Source organism: Taurulus bubalis (assembly GCF_910589615.1).
Source record: "Taurulus bubalis genome assembly, chromosome: 17".
In the NCBI taxonomy this organism is placed as follows: Eukaryota; Metazoa; Chordata; class Actinopteri; order Perciformes; family Cottidae; genus Taurulus; species Taurulus bubalis.
In genome coordinates, this window is record NC_136605.1 from 15,567,531 (window position 1) to 15,587,600 (window position 20,070).

General features: G+C 44.1%; 2 protein-coding genes across 2 annotated transcripts; one reads left to right on the top strand and one right to left on the bottom strand.

The window, feature by feature from the left end:
- Positions 1-277: 277 nt before the first annotated feature.
- LOC306749409 (far upstream element-binding protein 2-like) lies at positions 278-7,831 on the top strand (the record flags this gene model as incomplete). The annotated part of the gene is made up of 18 exons (XM_079232702.1): positions 278-406; positions 1,147-1,249; positions 1,472-1,531; positions 1,917-1,953; positions 2,077-2,129; positions 2,235-2,306; positions 2,440-2,497; positions 2,823-2,994; positions 3,187-3,285; positions 3,369-3,467; positions 3,594-3,696; positions 4,192-4,313; positions 4,482-4,775; positions 4,866-4,981; positions 5,113-5,201; positions 5,561-5,767; positions 6,794-6,972; positions 7,123-7,831. The coding sequence occupies 18 exons, from the start codon at positions 278-280 to the stop codon at positions 7,129-7,131; spliced, it is 2,001 nt and encodes a 666-aa protein (XP_079088828.1). The 3' UTR covers positions 7,132-7,831.
- A 3,669-nt stretch (positions 7,832-11,500) lies between these two features.
- On the bottom strand, positions 11,501-19,735 carry rfx1a (regulatory factor X, 1a (influences HLA class II expression); the record flags this gene model as incomplete). The annotated part of the gene is made up of 17 exons (XM_079232615.1): positions 11,501-11,661; positions 11,764-11,809; positions 11,897-12,050; positions 12,691-12,899; positions 13,359-13,508; positions 14,004-14,101; positions 14,783-14,934; positions 15,071-15,177; positions 15,481-15,599; positions 15,799-15,932; positions 16,080-16,199; positions 16,584-16,765; positions 17,402-17,825; positions 17,929-18,020; positions 18,728-18,823; positions 18,909-19,018; positions 19,375-19,735. The coding sequence occupies 17 exons, from the start codon at positions 19,733-19,735 to the stop codon at positions 11,501-11,503; spliced, it is 2,715 nt and encodes a 904-aa protein (XP_079088741.1).
- Between the last annotated feature and the right edge of the window lie 335 nt (positions 19,736-20,070).

Below are 20,070 nucleotides of genomic sequence, written 5' to 3' on the forward strand. Positions count from 1 at the left end.
GCTTGAGTTTTATGTTTATTCTTTTAATATTTAAAGAATATTACAATAGACATATAATAATATATATATGTATTTTGTTAATCGATGTATCAAATTATGATAATTCTATTATGATATATTATGAAATAAAAAACAACAAAAAACGCGAATGCACCATCCCGGCCGCCGTAGCGGCTCCGATGTTTTCCTTGACCCGTTAGTTTCATGACTTTCCTTCCCACCGCCGCTGCGGCTCCCGGTTTCGTGCCCTCGCCCGCTTGCCTGTCTGCTCGTCGATATGTCGGAGTACAACGCGGTGCCTCCGCTCGGACCGGGGGACCCTCTGGGCGGACAGGCAGCTCTCGGGAACGGAGCAGGTGCCATAAAGAAAGATGCGTTTGCGGAAGCGGTGCAGAGGGCCCGGCAGGTGAGGAGATGTGACGGGCAGGGACGCGTTTGGGTTGGTGGCAGGTCGAGCTAACTAGTTAGCTTGAAGCCTGACTTTGGTGACACGGCTTGTCACGTGACACGAGGATGAATCTCCTGAATTCACTTATGTACATGAATTAAGGGTTGTTCATAAATGCACAGTTGAGTTATGTCTTGTCAGTGCTTGTTGTACACCAGCGAGCTGCAATACTGTGAACCTCAACACACCAGAGTGACCTGGGGATATTTACTCGAGATTATGTTCATTTAATTAACTGTGGAGGTAGTTGATGTAAAAGTAATGCAGTTGGTAGTTCATCAAACTAGCCAACAAAAAAAGCAACAGTGCATCAATTTATAATAATCCAATGTAAAAGCTAACGTTGCTGTATAGTATACCATCTTATGTTATGACATCCATATAATATTAATAATAATGATAGATAGATAGATTAGCAATGCTACTACATCCACCTCGCCAAAAAGTCAGAAAAACAAAATCAGATAGTTAAGTAATTAATAGAATTTAAAGCCAAATCATAGACAATAACTAAGATGGAGTGAATATACCAATAAACTGATAATAGGCCAAAGATGGGGCCGTAATGTGAACTTTAATATCTGTATACACATAGACCAGAGGTAAGAGGCTCAGTCCGAAGTGTAACAATAACAGTTGTACAATGAACGTTTTTTCTTGGCTCTATTGTCATGGTGAATGTTGCACTTGTGTTTCAGATCGCAGCTAAAATTGGGGGTGACGCTGGTCCTCCCATGAACAACAACACTGCATCGGATGGCTTTGCATTCACTGCGCAGAAACGACAGCTGGAGGATGCAGGTACTGGGGCGCAGTCTCCTTGATCTACTGTGGCTTGGGTTGTGCCTCATTTGTCGCTTTGGATAAAAGCGTCGGACAAATGAATAAATATAAATGTTAACCATCTTCGTATTGTGCACCTGATGACGGCTGTAGTTGCAGAAGGTATTCTCTCTGCAGTCCTCAAGAACACGTCACACTCGCACAATTGCAGTAGTTCTCTGTTGTTTCCTCACCTGACAGATGAACCGGAGAGCAAGAAGCTGGCCGGAGAGAGTGACTTGGATTCAGCCAATGCATTGTGTGAGTTCATCCCGCTACTTTATACACTTTTTACTCTTTGCTTTGTGATTTATTTCTTTTTGGACGGCAGTAGCTCAGTCGGTGGGTACTGACTTGGAAACCAGAGAACTTAAGTTGTCTTAAGTCCTATCACGGACCGAATATGCCGCTCAAACTGGTAGCTGGAGATGTGCCAGTTTGCCTCCTGGACACTGCCGAGCAGCCCCTGAGCAAGGCACCGGACCCCCAAACTGCTCCCCAGCGCTGTATAGTAGCTGCCCGCTGCTCCTGATCTTAGGTTGGGTTAAATGCAGAGGTTAGATTTCTGTGTTGTGCTGTGCCGTGGATGTCCATTTTACGTGCTCTGTTTTCTCCCTTTCTTTCTTTTTTTGGTGTCCCTTCTCAGCTATTGGTGCACAGCTAGTTGCTCTTGCACAACAAAGGTAAGATCTCACCGCTTTCAGTTGATTGCGTATTATGTAGAAGTTCGCAAAAATGTGAATAGAAAGTCTGATTTTGTTGCCTCTTTTTCCTTCATTGTCATCCTCACTTGCTGATGATGTCAGACCCGCCTCCAGCACGGAGGAGTACAGCGTACCCGACAGCATGGTGGGACTGAGTGAGTGCAGTCCAACTCTGTTTCTGCAATATAAGACACAAACAGATCCCCTACTGATAATGTGACCCACCAACAACAGACAGTTTGCTCTTTCTTTGACCCCAGTTATTGGCCGTGGAGGTGAACAGATCAATAAGATTCAACAGGAGTCAGGTTGCAAGGTTCAGATAGCGCCAGGTACCGTCTGCAGTTAGCCTAAACGGTTATCCACAGTTTGGCATTTTTTGTATAGTTTACAATTCAGTATTTTCCTTTAGATGCTGAACTTAAATGTCACATTCGTATGTACTCCATGTGTGTGTGTGTCCAGACAGCGGAGGCCTTCCAGACAGGTGCGTCTCTCTCACAGGTTCCCAAGACTCCATACAGTAAGTGTCAGACTTAATGGAAATGGGCCCATTGTCGTTTTATGTGGAAGCATGAGAAAATATGACTTTTGATTCAGTGGGTTGCCCTTTGTACTCGTGTCCCCCCCCATTCACAGGAGTGAGGGCATGTATCAAAATGTTTTTGAAAACAATCTTTGGTTTAATCCAACATTTTTTTTATTGATGATGGACTTTGTTTGAAGCCCGATTCTTTTATGACATTATGTAAATGTATTACCTATACTGACAATTGCCATCACATCAGCGTAATAACATAATTTAATAAAATTAATGTGCAGTAACTCGTGAGCTTTGCCCTGGCCAGGAATGCCAGGAGTCTGTTGGATGAGATCGTGTCACGGGGAAGGGGTACACCCCCTTCCTCTTATCCCGAGTCCACCAACGGGCAGAACGGCACGGTGCACGAGATGATGATCCCAGCTGGCAAGGCTGGCCTCGTCATCGGCAAGGGAGGAGAGACCATTAAACAGCTACAGGTATATTGCACGGCCATTACTTTTGCATTTAGAAACTATGACTACCTTGAAGGATCTCTGAGATAGATTTACTGAACACTTTTGAAAAGTTTTGCAATGTGGTATCTTTAGTTTTGCACATGAAAAGTAGAGCCGGGAAAATATAGATTGAAAACGCATACAACCATCATTTTCAATGATGTGATATTCCAGGAGCGTGCAGGGGTGAAGATGATCCTGATCCAGGATGCCTCTCAGGGACCCAACGTTGACAAGCCCCTGCGCATTATTGGTGATCCTTACAAAGTCCAGGTACGTTTATGAAATCATCTCAACAATATAAATGTGTGGTGCTGTGTTGCCATTTATTCTAATTATCATGTTTTCCTGTTTAGCAAGCCCAGGACATGGTGCAGGAGATTCTGAGGGAGCGGGACCACGGTGGCTTTAGTGAAAGGAATGACTTTGGCTCCCGAATGGGTGGAGGCATGGATGTGAGTTTGTATGTGTGAGGGAGTTTGTCTGTGCGTGTGCGTGTGTGTGTGGGAGAAATATTAGAAGTGGGATTAGTTGTCTTTGAACCAAATCCAAGTTTTTTTAAATGTATGTTTCCCACTCAGATCCCTGTACCAAGACACTCAGTCGGTGTGGTCATCGGGCGCAACGGAGAGATGATCAAGAAAATCCAGAATGATGCTGGAGTTAGGATACAGTTCAAACAAGGTGATTGCTTTCAAAGTCATACATACTTATCTATTTTATCTCATCAATGTCGATACAACATGGAAGTTTGATGCCTGATGCCACTAACACTAAGCAGATTCATAAAGAAGTCACCTTCAATGACACTCATGGGGCCTCCAGCTTTCTTAGTTTTTTACAGAATGATAAATGCAAACAAGAGACACCAGACAGCAGATACACTTTGTGTGCCTTTTTTACATGACTTTGTCCAGAGCAGGTGTCGTCTTTTTTCCCGCTTTTCTATTGACCAAGGTGCTTTATTGCACACCCATCACTATGTCTGATGGGTGTGCATGCAAAAATCTAGTGTTACAAAGGACAACATTGTGTGGAACTGGTGTTCCACCTCCACGGCTTGTGGGAGGTCTTGAGTTGGGTATTGACTCTCAGAACTACAAGTGGCCCTTCCACATGAGTTATGTGATTCAGAATATCAAAGATGGAGCTTTATGAAGATTTCAATCTTTCTTACAGATGACGGGACTGGTCCAGAGAAAATTGCCCACATCAGCGGTCCCCCTGACCGCTGCGAGCACGCTGCGCAGATCATCAACGACCTGCTGCAGAGCATCCGGGTCAGGGAGGAGGGACAAGGGGTATGATTACTCTTCTATGCAATGTTTGAAACTGCTATTGTTCACACACAAACACCCTAAAAAGAAGTACATTATGATTTTCATAAGCTGTGGATAACAGTAAATGTATGGCAGCAGGCTTATAACGTAGGATGTAATATTACCGAGGCGTTCTTTCTCCATCCACAGGGTCCCCCGGGTCCTCCAGGCATGCCGGCAAGCAACAGGGGTCGAGGCGGGGGACAAGGCAGTTGGGGGCCCCCTGGAGGGGAATTGACCTTCTCTATTCCTGCCCACAAGTGTGGACTCGTGATTGGCCGGGGAGGAGAGAACGTCAAGTCCATCAACCAGCAGACGGGGGCCTTTGTGGAAATCTCTCGACAGCCGCCCCCTAACGGAGACCCCAACTTCAAGCTTTTCATCATTCGGGGCTCCCCGCAGCAGATCGACCACGCCAAGCAGCTCATCGAGGAGAAGATTGAGGCACTTACCATTCTTATTTTTTTGTTGCATCTAGTAAAGCTTTTAATTTGTTCTTCTTGATTTGATGTGTGATTATGTCACGTGCTACAGGGACCTTTGTGTCATGTCGGCTCTGGGCCAGGTGCACTAGGTCCTGCTGGTCCAATGGGCCCCTACAATCCCAACCCATACAACCCCGGACCGCCTGGGGCGCCCGGACCGCCACAGTGAGTAGCTACAACTAACGTGCAGCTGTTTGTATCGCTTTCCACTCGCATATAAGGAGGCTTTTTTGTCATCGTGCCAGGGTGACGATCCTGAGAGGTTATTAACAATGAAGCATTTATTTTCTCCTCAGCGGGGGTCCTCCAGGTCCTCAGCAGTACACCCCTCAAGGCTGGAGCAACACCTTCCAGCAGTGGCAGTCCCAGGCACCCCAGGACCCCAGTGAGTCACCTTTGACTTTTCAAGGATCAATCAAATCAAATATTTTGGCTCACTTTTGCATGTTGGGTCAAAACGCTTACAACCTACTACGGTACTTTCATTCCAGGCTTTAGGTTTTAGTGTTTACCCTCCCAGTCATTTCAGATGAGTGATGACATTTCTTCCTCTAAGTCTGGGATGGTCAACAGGAGTACTGATGGAAATGTTGTCATGAGATGCAGATGTCTTTACCTTAAGCTGCTCTGGCTAACCCTGTCTCTGTTTCCCCCCTGGTCTCCAAGCCCGGTCTCCAGGCCAGTAGCAGGGGCTCACCCTCACCCTATGAGGACCTCACACCCTCCACCCTGCATCTTTTCTAGGCAAGGCAGCAGCCAATGACCCCAATGCAGCCTGGGCAGCCTACTATGCTCAGTACTACCAGCAGCCATCAGGGGCTGTGCCAGACCAGTACCCCGCTGACCCAGCTGGAAGTGCCCAAACTTCAGGGGACCAGACCCAGCCTGCCCAGGCGCCAGGGGGCCAGCCAGACTACACCAAGGCCTGGGAGGAGTACTACAAGAAGATGGGTGAGGCTGCACAGGAACACCATCTGTCGCTTTGTCTGCTGTTAAGGAGCAAATGAATGATTTTGTGCTAGTGCTGAAATTATTTGGTCGTTTAAATAATCAATCAATTAATCAATCAAAAGCAAATGATTCCATTACATAAACTATAGAAATACTCAAATCAGATCAATCTATTTGAATAATTGATCATTTCTATTTGAGTGAAAACAAGGGAGTTTAGCGATCTGGAGTCTTTTTTTAATTTTAATTTGTTTATACACATGAGCTTCCACCTTAGATCGTTTTTTGTGTGTGTGTATACAATGAAGAAAAAGCATTTGATCCATTAACGTCACCACAGACACTCGTAATACTGCAAATACATAAATGCATACTCTGTGATCTGATCGCCATGTTAAGTTAGATTCCAAACCAAAGAGAGCCAACATGCTCAGTTCAAAGTGAACTGAGAAGGGAAGAACTGAATGAAGGCTCCTCACTATGCTGCAAGATTACCCATCAATCATTACACCTCGCTGGAGCGCTAGGATCGGGCTATGCTAGCCAAACCAAAACTGAAGTTACGGCTCCGTGTCACATATTTCAACAAATGTTACCGTTAGTTGTCGGTGCTAATGTTGGCTGCTGCTGTTAGAAACTAGCCGAACCAACAGTTGAGTACAGCGTCATGTGAGGCAGCGTCATGGGCACACAAACACGTAGTAGCAAACAAGTATATATCTGGCCTTAAATACCCATTTACATTGGTTTCCAGCAGTAAAAAATGGGTTTGGGGGTTTATATACCTTTTTGAGAAACAGTTTTTTGGTTCAAAGTCATCTCATGTTTCATATCATCCTCTGCATTCTGGCTGGTAGAGTATGCTACATTGTGTCACTTCAACACCTCACCACATACTCAAAACCTGATTGAGAGCGAGACTGTAGTATGGATTTGGGACACGCAGGATGTTTCGTTCTCCAAGGTGAACTATTGCTGTTCTCTCGTGGTGAGCGGGGTCATGTCTGCCCCCTCTAGCCCAGGCAGGCGTCTCTGCTCCCGGGACAGCAGCTGCAGCCCCAGGAGCAGCAGGGGCGGCGGCATCCACACCGGCGGGCCAGCCGGACTACAGCGCCGCCTGGGCGGAGTACTACAGGCAGCAGGCTGCGTACTACGGACCGACGGGACAGGACCCCGGCCAGCAACCCACCGCCCAGCAAGGACAGGTTGGTACAGAGGCTGCAGTGGGGCTTCCATCCTGCCCGTTGCATCTGACTCACAGCGTTCCCTTTCATCCATCTGAATACATGTTCATGATGAGAAGTTGATCCTTTTCACACAAAGGATGTGCCTCCTCTCAACCGTTTGTATTTTAGACGCAGTGAGAGTTCACGGCGGGAGAGACACGGGGACCGAGGAAGGCGACCCGGAACTCGAGGCCAGGATCAAACCTGTTTTTAATTCCTCCTGAAGGGAAATAAAAACCGTCCTCGCCACCAAACGCCACCGGGATACTTTTTAATAGAAATATGAACTGAACAAACGTTCTAGTGCTTTGCTGCTGAGGGGAGGGAGAAGACTGATAATCCCTCCATGACAGGTACACAGCTTCTCAATGCTTCTGCATACATTTATATATGCCGTTATGAACATGGAAGCCATGAAACGTGTACTGTATTACGGAGGGATCGCCAACAAAGATGTCTCATCTTCTTTTTATTTACTTCTTAAGACCCATTTTTATAGCACTTCATACCCCTGTGTTGTATTTACTGAACTGCACATAGCCATTAGGACTATCGTCATGTTGTGTATCTGGTACAGGTGATAATACATCAGAGAAATCCTTTTTAAAGCTTATTTGATTTGCTCAATGTCGTAACTTAAAAAAATTCAATTAAATAGACACTTTTCCCCTCAGCTGAGGCTTGCATGGTATTTCATCGTGTGTACATTGGATCCTTTTGCAGTATTTTGTACGAACCAGCCTGTTTGACGAGATGGAATTCCACAGTGTTGATTCATAACTGCTGGACCTTCAAAGTAAGGCTCCTAATAAAGAGCAGGACACCCCTTCTTCTGATGGTGACATGCCAGTAATGTGAACATGTGTTCATTTGGGAGGCCATGACAGGCAGAGAGTCCTTGAAGGTTGCAGGAGTTATGGGCCTCGCACCAGGTGAAGCGTCTTTGTTTTGGCCGTGGATGAAAATGGCTTCCCATTCACAGCCCTGCCATAAATACGCACCAGTGTGAGGATTACCGCGTGAAGCAGTATGTCTGGCTTCATGTTGCCGTGATTTAAGACTTCTCTCCTTGCTTATGTTTATTTTGCTTTGTTTTCACACACCATCTGCTTTTCAAGCACCTCTTTTGCATCTTGAGAAGTCCATTCGAGAGACAGAAAAATATGCTTCCTTTTTTTTTTAAAGAATTTGACCAATCCTAGTTATCGCATATTGCTCGGGTGCCAGTGGGCAGTTTGACATGTTGTGACCTTCATTTGGAGGTTGTTACCCTCTAGTTCATACAGCTGCAGGTCATGTCATCTAAAGGATATCTTAACAACACATTTGAACCAGACTGTGATTTAGTTTCATCTCGAGGTTGCACGCGATTGCTTTTCTTAATATGCTTTGGTTTTATGGATGCCAACAAGAATGTGTTGATTTATTTTCCATTCCTACAGTTATTGTGTGCAACAGATTGAAATGTAGTCTTCCAGTGTGTCTCACTTTTATTTATATATATATATATATATATATATATATATATATATATATATATATATATATTCAGCAATATAAGGCTGTTGGTTTTGACTTTCAGAGATGTATCAGGTATGAATCTTGTATTCTGAATGGCAGCTGTGAGCTTGCCTTTGGCAGCAGTGTTGATATTGTTAATAGATGACCACCAGCAGCAATACTCTGAATTAAATTGAGGCAAATGTTGATTACTGTAAAATGTGTGTTGAACATTGTGTTGTCTTTCGTGTTCTATTACAAACAGTATGTACATAAAACAAAGCCCGGAGTGCGGACAGAACAAAAGCACAGTTGCGGTAAATCACCACTACATGTCACTGTTGGTCTTCTGCAGATTAATCTCGCAGTCCTGCCAAGATGAAACCCAGATATTGACAAAAATATTTTTAAAGATCTCTTTTTTTGAAATAAAAATGTGTGAGGATGATCCGGAGTCAAGTTTGGTCTGGCGGCGTAAGTCATTCCAGCCGTCTGTATGTGGATGAGACGTTCAAACCTCAGGAATGTATGTGACAAACTGGGTACTGAACCCATAACATGGATGGAAAACACACTATGCTGAGGTTTCACACATTTTTACCTGTATTTTTTGCAATGCAGCATTTTCAGTTTTCACACACTTAAAATTGGCAACACAAGCGGGCTGATTTTTAGTTTCATAACAGACTGAATATAGTTGTGGTTTCTCCTCCAGTGTCCAGCATTGTGCGCTGCAGCAGAAGTGATAACCGTGAGTCTGCAAGTACGAGCCAGGAAGTCAGTCCGTTTGATGTATTTACTGATGGAAACGAACACTTTTGCGTTACCTAAAAAAGAAAATAATATGCAAGAGGGCAATTTTAAAAATTCTTTAATTTATATCTTTAAAATTAAAAACATCTGAATTGCATTCTACCACCTCCAAAGGCACAGTCATACTTATAGCAGACCAAATTCATAAAACACTGCCACTGAACATCTTTTTTTCTCAATTAGTTTTGTACATGAAAAAGAATGCACACAAAAAATGACTAAACATTTTTTCTCACGGATAAACAATGGCCATTCTATATGCTGTAGATCATTTAAAGACTGGAGTGATATGTACTCGGCTGTAATAGCATTGGACTCCACTTATGTGCTGGTTTCAAACAGGCAATGCTTGTTGAAGACGTGAGCAGTGCAGCTCTTTAAAGACATTGTACTCAAAAATCCCCAAAATGACATGTTTACGACAACCAATCTTGACGAACAGTGTTTAAGAATATGAATGTCTGAAGCAAAACAAAGCCATTGGTAGGCGAGCGGAAACACAAGTGAGATGAAAGCACAGTGGAGGGAGATGAGTGTCGGCAGAGGACTGTGCAGAAAGAGACATCTCACCTCACTGAACCACACGGTGCAGTACGAGATTCGCACGAAATCTGACACCTGCACTCCACCAATAAAAGACACACCTAAGACTTTAAAGAAAATGAACAAAAAATCATTTTAGGTAACTGTCAGAGTTTTAAAGACGATATTCAATATGTGCAAAGAGGCAGGGCCGTAGCCTGTTTGTGGAAAAAGTCATCAGGTATGATATAGGATTGATAACTGAACGTACAATCACAAAGCAATAATGCACACAAAGGTTGCTTACAATGTGTGACAACACAGCACCATACACTGCACAAGAGGTTCACTTAGTGACAACAAAATTCAAAATAGTGGATAAATATACAGTAGAATATAAGTACATCACCGTTCTTACTCAGGCACAGTCCTCCTTAAAACGTAGAAAGATTTAAAAACAATGGATTCTGGGATAAAAGCACACAGGTTTGGCATACACACTGAAAAGTATATTGAAATAAGGCAGGAAAATGATATATTAAAGGAAAATGAGGCCACAGAGGAACTTATTGGATGGACAGGAACAAATAAATATGATACGTACAGTACCTCTCTCGTGGAACCAGATGTTCAATTAAAGAGAGAGGATTTTTGCAGCAACTAATGGGAGCCCCGATTCCACAGCCGTAGCTTTATCTTTGCAAGTGTGTGTTGCTGCGACAGGCACTCCAAGAACACAAGAACGGTTTCTTTTCAGGCAAATAAAATCAAACAGGAAATCTACAGTCTCCCAAATCAAAACCTGAATGCCTTAGAAAATATATACAGAGGAAAACAGTCAACACTTGGCATGACTCTCTCTCTCTCTCTCTCTTTCACACGCACACACACATAGGTGAACACACACCATCATGGAAAAGCATGTTCAGTCAGCCTCCAGAAGTAACAGCAGAGCAATGTGACCCCCAGTGCACAAACAGAACACACACACACACACACACACACACACACACACACACACACACACACACACACACACACACACGAACCCACCCAACCGCCTGCTGTCCCTCACAAATGTCTCTTCCCTCCTGAACAACACAGCTTCTTCCCACAGTATTCAATGAATTAATAACAACTAAATTCTGCTGTTTACTGCTGAAGGTCAACTCAGCTCCCTCCTCATATAGAGGCTACCTTTACACACACTCACACGCATGCACACACACACACACACACACACACATCACAGTATTTTCAAGACCACTTTGATACGGCAGTGACAGTTTTAGGAGGATCGAGGGTGAGCAGTAGCTCCTCAGCAAGTAGACGGCGAGGCTACAGGTTGAGATGCGAGAGAGAAAAAAAATAAAAATAAAACATGCCTTCATTTTTACAGAATGCTTTGTGTTTCTCTCTGGGCTGTGAAGCCACATCCTATTGCAGCGCCAACGACTGCGTGTGGAATCAATGGTGCAACAGCAATGTTTTGATTGTGTGTGCGTAAACAAGTGGGAGAGTTACAGTATGCACACACATTTACAAGATCTATATACATGTGTCAAGTGTATAAATTAGTGTTCTTTGTACGTGTGTGTGTGTGCGTGTGTGTGTCTGTGCGTGTGTATATATTCAATGTAATCAACACGTGTTTATTTGTGTTATGTTGTGGTTAGTTGTCCGCTGATCCGGTCGTGAAGAGGACTCTCTGGTCCATTCGGGCCAGCTTGGCGGGCGGCTCCAGGGACTCGTCTCCGAGCATGACCCCATCCGAGGGAAGAGACAGCTCCTGACCTTCATCGTCACTCTCATCCTCCTCCTCCTCTTCCTCTTCTAGGATGGACATGGGTAAATGAGTTAGTAATAAACAATGCTTGAGACCTGGCTGTGGTTTGTCTGGGATACCGTAGAAACAAAGAGCAGAGTGTAAACTACCTTTGTCAGGATCCAGCTGATGTAGACCCCGGCCTAAACTGGCAAACTAATGGCAAACAAGAGGGGAATGTGTCATTATTTTGAATAAGGCTCACAATATTGAGTTAATGTATGTGTGTGTGTGCTTTAGTACCTCTCCCATGACAGCAATGGGGGTTTCTCCTTTAGCCTGGGCCACTCTGTGCTCTATCAGGTAGTACATGTACTCATCGTACAGCAGGCGGATCAAGTGAAAGGAGCCAAAGCTGGCTGCACTCCTCAGGGTCAGGTCCCTGATCACCATGGAACTAGAGAGCAGAGATCAGGGAGTTGCCATTGGTACACATGTATTCAGTGATTCACTCTAACAAAGTTGAGAGTCAAGAGGAGAGACTCACAGTGAATCCACTTCATTATTCATTGATATTAATACTAACTAATTTTGCGGTCTGTTTTATAATGCCCGACAGTGAATTTACATATTCATCCACGCAGCTGAAATAAATGAAACCTGATAGTTAGTGCTGGTCAGATTATAACTGTGGTCTTTTTTAAACTGTTCTCACAACTTAAATGTGGTTCCTAGTTCATTATACTGATTTCATTTTGTGTGTGTGAGCGATAAAGGTTGAGATAACACATTTATTACAGTGATCTTTGACGGTGGTACTAGCATTCCTCTCTCTTTAGTCACTTGATTGACAAAATGCAAGTTAACAACAATTCTGTTTTGTGAATTGAAATCATTCACACCCGTCGAGACCTTTAGGCTGAACATGCAACACAACTGTACATTCACACACAACAGTGATTCACTGTTAGTGACTGTAAGAGCATATGAATTAGCGCATTTACTGTGGAACAAAAGTTTGTAGTTAAGTCTCACAGCGTGAACAAAGACAACAAAGTAGAATGGAAATTATAATTTCCAAATGTCTCTCATCCCACCTGTAAAAGGACCACTTGAGTAGGAATAGCTTGGCGGCCTTAGGGAAGGCAGGGCTCTGCTGGTAGGGCTTTAGCACCTGGGAGACGACACCATCCAGCCACGCAGCCCACTGCTCCAGGGAGTTCTGCTGCTGGAGGGTCAGCTTGAAGTCCTGCTCCAACCGCTGGACGACGCGGTCTTCACACCGGCACACCCATGAAGCCTGCTCCTGCAAAGGGTGGACAGGATGCGTCGGTAAGAAGCAGTTACATCTGGCATTTGTAGAACCGGCAAATGGGAAGCAGGGTGACCGAATGTTTAGACAGACTATTCTTCAAACAGAAGCCCCAAGTTTAAGTCCTTTGAAATACCTTCTCTGACAAATTGTCTTTAACACTAAGACTCAAGAATCTAAATCACTCCCAGGTTCAGGGCTCTGTATCTAACCATGTGCTCTTCACTGTCTGGAGGAAAAACTCAGAGCTTCTGAGAAAAAGCAAGAGGGCTTGTTTTACATTACCTGGGGAGGAAGGTTGCAGAACAAAACAGAATGATTCATGCATCAAAACCACAAGCCACAGCAGAAATTGTTGCATATGCACAACACTAAAACGTATGCAAGATTACACTACAAACACGTGAAACCGACGTCAGTGTTCAGCGCACAGGGTTCAGAGACCAAACCGACCTGGACGTTAGCAAAGTCGACGCGGTTCAGGTCGGAGAGCATCTGGTTGATCTGGGCCGTGTTCTGGAGGACTGCGCGGGCTGCCTGGGCGAGATGGTTCAGACTGGTGTAGCGACGTAGTGTCTGGGCAAATGCATTGGCCGATGTTACCTGAGAAACCACAAGGAGAGAAGGATGAAAGGGCGCGCATACATTCAAATATCTCTATCACCTGGAACAGGTTTTTTGGGGAGGTGAGCAATGTATGTTCAGCTCTGGCCTGGGCCTTAATGAGAAGAAGATCAAGGTTTAACAGGCCTACTATTTATCAATATGACCTTTTATCTTCACTTCAGCAAATACAATTGTCCATTTATACTGTGAGAAAAAAGGTAGACTGTTTCTATCAGGAATCATTGTTATTTTCTACTCAAATGATTTGCATGATTTACCAAAAATGAGCGGGCAAATAATAGGACTGTACTTCACGTAAAATCAGCTGTAGCACCTTTTAGTTTTGCACTTTAGGTTCTAAGTATAACTTATGAACTTGCAATCAGTCTCAGCAAAAGATTTCATAATGGCTGATCCTGCAAGCCGAAAATGCTCCATGGCTCATAAAACATGTTGTTCCACCAACTGCAAGCTAGTCCAAGGGGAGTGTACCTTGATGCGGACCATTTCCTCCGGGATGTTCATCATGGCATTAGTCAGCCAGCTCTCCAGGCTCTTGGCAAAGTTACGGATGGCTTGAGTTAAGGCACCTGGGGGCAAAAAAAGGAAAAAGAGGATTAAAGACTTCAATACTGGTCACTTCACAGTATTTTTTTAATTTGTCTATGCCCTGAGAATGTACCAGGAGAAAGGATTATCAAACGCATGGTTAACATGGCTACGTTTCTGCTGGAGAATCAGATTTCTTGGCCACGTGCATGACCAGATTTCTAATGTAATTCCAAAATCCATGGAATACAAACACAGAGGGCATGGCAATATTTCTGTGTCAGCCATTCAGCAGGATGGAAGGAAATATCCTTTCTCATAGTTCCAAGTAATTAAATATAAAATCTGACTAACCCTTAGAGAGTTTCTGCAGCGCAGCTATAGAGCCAGTCCATCGTTCCAAATGCTTCAACCAAGAAAAAGTAAATTCCTATTATATGTTGAATATTAGGTTGATCTTTGTACTCTCATAGGTAAATGGTTAAATTTGGCACGAGTTAAATAATGTCTGTCTATGTGCATATACTGTCGGTATAGATACAGGTGCTTTAAAAGGCAGCTGTAATTATTTTTATTACAACTACTTTTTTTTTAAATATATTTTGAAAGTATTTTTCTTTACGCTATGGTCGCTTTTGACGTCAAAGTATTTTGCTAAGTGCATATTAATCTCTGCACCATACTGTATATTTGACTGCATGATCACACATGTAAAGCCTTACTGGGGATGGGCCTGAGGACATCAGGGATGAGGATCTCCACCAGGCTCTGGTACAGGCTGTTGTCACAGTCCCGGCTCCAGCGCAGCACTGGGTCATACTTGCACAGCACCACCAAACAGGACTTAGGGAGGCGCTTCTCTGACTCGTCATGACTGCCAACACACATACATGCCAGTTTTAATTACCTGCATTCTGTAGAAAATGGTACTACTACTGCACAAGGAGAATCTTCTTACTTTTGTTTAGGACAGAATTTTGATAATTTGCCTTTAAGTTTTGCCCACTCACACAGACAACGTGGCATCTCCAGCCTGATTCTGGCTGAACCTCCAGAAGGTCTTCCACAGAGTTTCCACCAGGGTAAACTGCAGGTTGACCATCACATCGAGTATGGCCTGAAGGAACACACAGAGCACATCGTACACATAAATAACTGAGCACATTCAGATTATCAAAAGATCAATAAGACAGACACAAAGTGATAAAAACAAGGACATGATCTAATAATTTACCTGGCTAATGTTGGCTGTGTACTTTTGAACCCATTTTCTTTGCTTATTTTTCAGTGAGCTGTCCTACTCTACAAGTCACGCAGGGTTCTTTCATTTAAAGTAGGCTTCCCCTGTTTCACTAACATCGAGATAGAAAACTCTTAAATACTCAATGGCCAGCTAACGGATTACCTTTCATTCACTTACCTCACAATGCTCTCTGTACAACAGCTGAAAGCTCTTTATGTGCTCCAGCTCAATTCCCTCTGGCAGAGACTTCCCCTGGAGATCGATGTCGGGGAAATCTGGGAGAGCTCGGGATGCATCTGGAACACAAGAACACTGGATACTCAAAAGAGAAATCACATTATTACTGTAACCAACTGTAAATCATTTTGTATTACACTGTATGTTGTATGTATATTGTATTTTTTTACAATTTTACCATCAGACTCATAAATCTTATTTTAGATAAACCATCACTTTCATACCCGTAGGTATTTGTTTACTGTTCACCATACACACCTAGGAACTGCTGGTACTGCTGAACCTGGGTGCTGATGTCCACCTGCCCTGCCCCTTGCTGCTGTTGTTGCTGCTGGCCTGCTCCGGCTGCTGTGCCATTGGTCAGTCCCTCTACTTTATGCACAGGCTTCAACCTGCTAGGGACCGGGACAAAGTCCATATGATAGGGTAGATGAAACATTCAGATCTCCACGAAATGGCAAGTCTGTCTCATCATAAAGCAGGTGTTTGGAACCGTGAGATGATTTGATGGCGATGACAGACAATAGATGTGTGTGTACCTCTGTTTCTGTGAGAAGGGCTGCTGCCTCATGGCCAGATGCTGCTGGTCTTCCATCAGGCGGAGAAGAGAAGAGCCGGCCTTGATCCTCAGCCCATAGTAGTGGTATTTAGAATTACCCCTGTCAGGAACAGATTAATATGTTTTTACATAAAAAAATGTAACTTGTGATGACAAATCTGTCTCCCGCATGTAATCTATAGAGGAGAAAACAAGTATGTGTGAGGAAAGAGGGTTTACGTTGTTTCTATAAACCTGTGGTAACTCCGCCACAGCGACATACTGTCCATAGTCTCAATACTGACCAATTTAACTATATATCTCTTTAATTTCATAAAATACAATAACAAACATATCATATTGTTTAATCAAACCCATATTACAAAAACATTTCTAAAAACTAAATCTATCATGGACTCATGATAGTCCCTGATAGGACTCATGATCTATCAGGGACTATCATGTCTTCTATACACGAGTCTGGGTGTCTGATGACCTGTCTTACCGTGTTCCCAGGCGTCGCGTGCGTAGCCCCATGAACACAGATCTAATGAGTTTCCCGAAAGATGCAGCATTAACAGGCTCTAGCTTCTGCTCCTGGCAATGCAGCAGATAGTGGCAATAGAGGGTGGAACGTGGCAGACTCACTCCTTCAGCTGTCTCGTAGTTGTCCAGCAACCACTGTACCTGACACGCAGGCAACGAAAAAAGGAAACAGCTGGTGCAGTTAGCAAAGCCAATAGATACAAACAGGAAGCTCATATGTACACCACAAAAATTGTATTTGCGAAGAACATTTTTTAGCTCTATAGTACATGCGATCACATCGATTCACAGTTACAGTTTGTCGATTCGTTGGGAATGAAAACACAAATACTTTGTTTGCGTGCCGTGGCATACAAATATGGTATGCAATGAATGACCTGCAATGGGATGCTTTCTAAACACAGGTTGGTTACCATTATCATGTGGGGTTCAATAGGATGAATTTGGGATGAACAATATATTTTTGGGGCATTTCAGGCAAATAAAAAATACCCCTCCTCACATGCACTGTAATGATATGAAAATGATGAGGTCATGGTTTTGTTGTATTTCAGCACAGTTAAAAATACTGTATGCTACGACACATCTTTATGTGATCAATACTCAAAGTATTGTATCACCCACAGATAATATTTTCTGGTCCCGATACAAATCGCCACAGTTTTAATTGTGCTTTCCACAGGACAAAACTATGACCTCATCGGTGTGCGCCACCAAAGGGTCGTGGGGATGAGAACAAAACGAGAAGAAATTCCTGCGCTTGGCGCCTCTGCATACCTTCTTGTCTGCCGACGGCACGCTACCCTCCTCGCCCTCTGTAATACTCACAGTGGCTGGGGAGGCGCGGGCGGTGTGCGAGTAGTTCTGACTGTTGCCAGCGGCCCCTCCACTGCTGCTGCCCAGCATGTAACCCCCCTGGATCACATAGCTGCCTGCTGCGCCCCCGTTGGTGCCTGCACCATCCCCTGCCCCGTTGGTGGTGCCACCTGCGGTCACCACGGTGGCCCCTCCCCCTGCTGCACTGGTGGGCTGGGCAACAAACATGGACACACCCCCTGTCGTGCCAGCAGTGACAGAGACCGTTAGAGGTGTGCCAGGGGTGGAAGCCTGTGAGCCTGAAGTTGGCTGACCTTCATAATACTGGGCAGCTGTGGTCTGAGTGTACAAGGGGGTGTCAGTGTAGGGAAAGGCGCTGGAACGGCTGGATAAAAGACACGAAAAGACGTGTTAGGAACAAAGTGAACTGTAAAAAGGGAAACCTTTCTGGACATGGGTTAGCTATTGATAGACAGTGGTATTCTAACATGGTGCTGGTGCTGTAGTTGGTCTCTCCTCCTTCCACATACTGCACTTGATTGGCGTAGACATGTTGCACTGGCGTGAGCTGCTGCTGGACCTAAGTGAGCACACACAAACACACAAAAATTCAATAAATCCTTTTCTGCCTAGCTAAACCATATCAACTGTATCTTGCCTGACAATCCTCTGAACATCTTTCAGTTTCTTTCTTTTATAACACACATATTCTTTGTTCCCATGACTATATAGCAGCAGTCACCCTTGTGTCCCTGACCTACTTGGAACGCAGTAGTTGTAGCTTGCGATGGTGGCTGATCGAGGCCTGAGCCTGTGACTGCAGGGTGGGTCCCTCCTATCTCTTTCTCGGCATAAACAGATAGCAATGGCAGTGACTGGTAATACTGAAGGAAGTCCATGGGGAAGTAGATTGTCCTGCTGCAGCATTCGCTTATGTAGTCTGCTGATACCACGGCCTGGCATTCTGGCTGTCCTATCACATGTTGAAGCTGCCATTCTTCTAGATTTGTATCCCTGACTAACGCTGTCACTTCACTACAAGGGGGGAACTGGAAGTCCACAGAAGCAGGTTCGACCACAGATGTGATTAGTTGGCTAATACTAAGCCAAAATGTGAAGAAGTTGGAAAGTTTTGGATGTCACATGTGATCCATTTTTGTTATTGTCAGACATCATATTTGACCACCAATGACGAACTGTGTTACTGTGTGTGTGTGTGTGTGTGTGTGTGTGTGTGTGTGTGTGTGTGCGCGTGTGCGTGCGTGCGTGCTTGTGTGTGTGACTGACCTCCTGGCTGATATGAACAGGCTGTAGACTGGTGATACTGAGCTGAGTGCCCGGCTCAGTCTTGGCTATCTGGGAGGTGGCCTGCACCACTGACCTCTTCAGAGATAAAGACGATACATAGTTTTAGGAGTCAAGGCAACATTCATTTTGTAATGTGTTTGTGGGTACATGCATATATTACCTGTTGAGCAGCCTGTACCTGCTGAACAACCTGCGTGGGAACTCCTGTTTGCACCACAGCTGGAGGGGAGCTGGAGTCTGACAAGCTGTCACTCGAGTGAAGGGAGCCCTCTGAGGGACAAAGGGAATGTAAATACATTCAAAACTTAGTCATACTTTCTAAACAACAAACCTTGAACAAAATTGTGTAGCGAGACCACTACATTTTTTATTTGAATATGTGAAAGTATATCTTAGTTATATAATCTTAACAAATCTTTAAAAGTATTTTTTATTTACTGCCCTTAAGAAAATACAATGTTATTAACTTTGATGAATATGTATGTATATATAAAAACCATATCTGAAAAATGTAAGACCATCCAAAAAGTCACCACAGTAATTTGATGTAGGGTAACAACTAGAATATGGGTGTAATAAGTGAAGCACTGCTTCTGTCCCAATGGCATATAATGGTATGCCCTTACCTGTGACTGTAACGACGATGTACTGAGGAGTGCTTTGAGCATTTCCAGACTGTGTGGGGGAGCCCTGGATCTCTGCAGTCACATACTGTGTATGAGGAGGCTGGGCCTGTGCTGTGGACTGGGCTTGATTAATATTTGCAGGCTCCGGACTGGTGAGGGAGGTGGCTGGATCAGTGGGAGTAGTTTGGCCTGTGGGTGTAATAATAGTGGAAGTGGCCACGGAAGCCTGAATCTCAGCCAGAAACTGAGGTGCAGATTCAGGGCTAGAACTGTCATCCGGTTGCCCCGCTGTCACAGTAACACCAGCACCCTGGGATTGAGCCGCTGGCTGGATCTCAACTACGTAGCCTGAGGTGGCCATTACAGGGCTGGAAATCACACTAGGAAAAAGAAACTAGTGATTAGTTATGCATTTCTGGTATACATAAGAGATGCTCTGAATGCTCCAGAATGAGTTCTCGGACGAATCCTGGAAATGTTTATTAGATAGACATCTAGTCAGAAGGTAAGAGCAAGTGGTAATGAATCGCAGCTTTCAGAATATTATTACAGGGTAATACATTACAGGGTAATACATTAATATTTTGGAGTAGGCAGTCCAACTTGGAAAATTACATGGACAATGAGGCAAGTGATGTTTGTTGCAGGATATCTTAATAGTGTAAGTGGAAAAGAATGATTAACATCAGAGCCTCC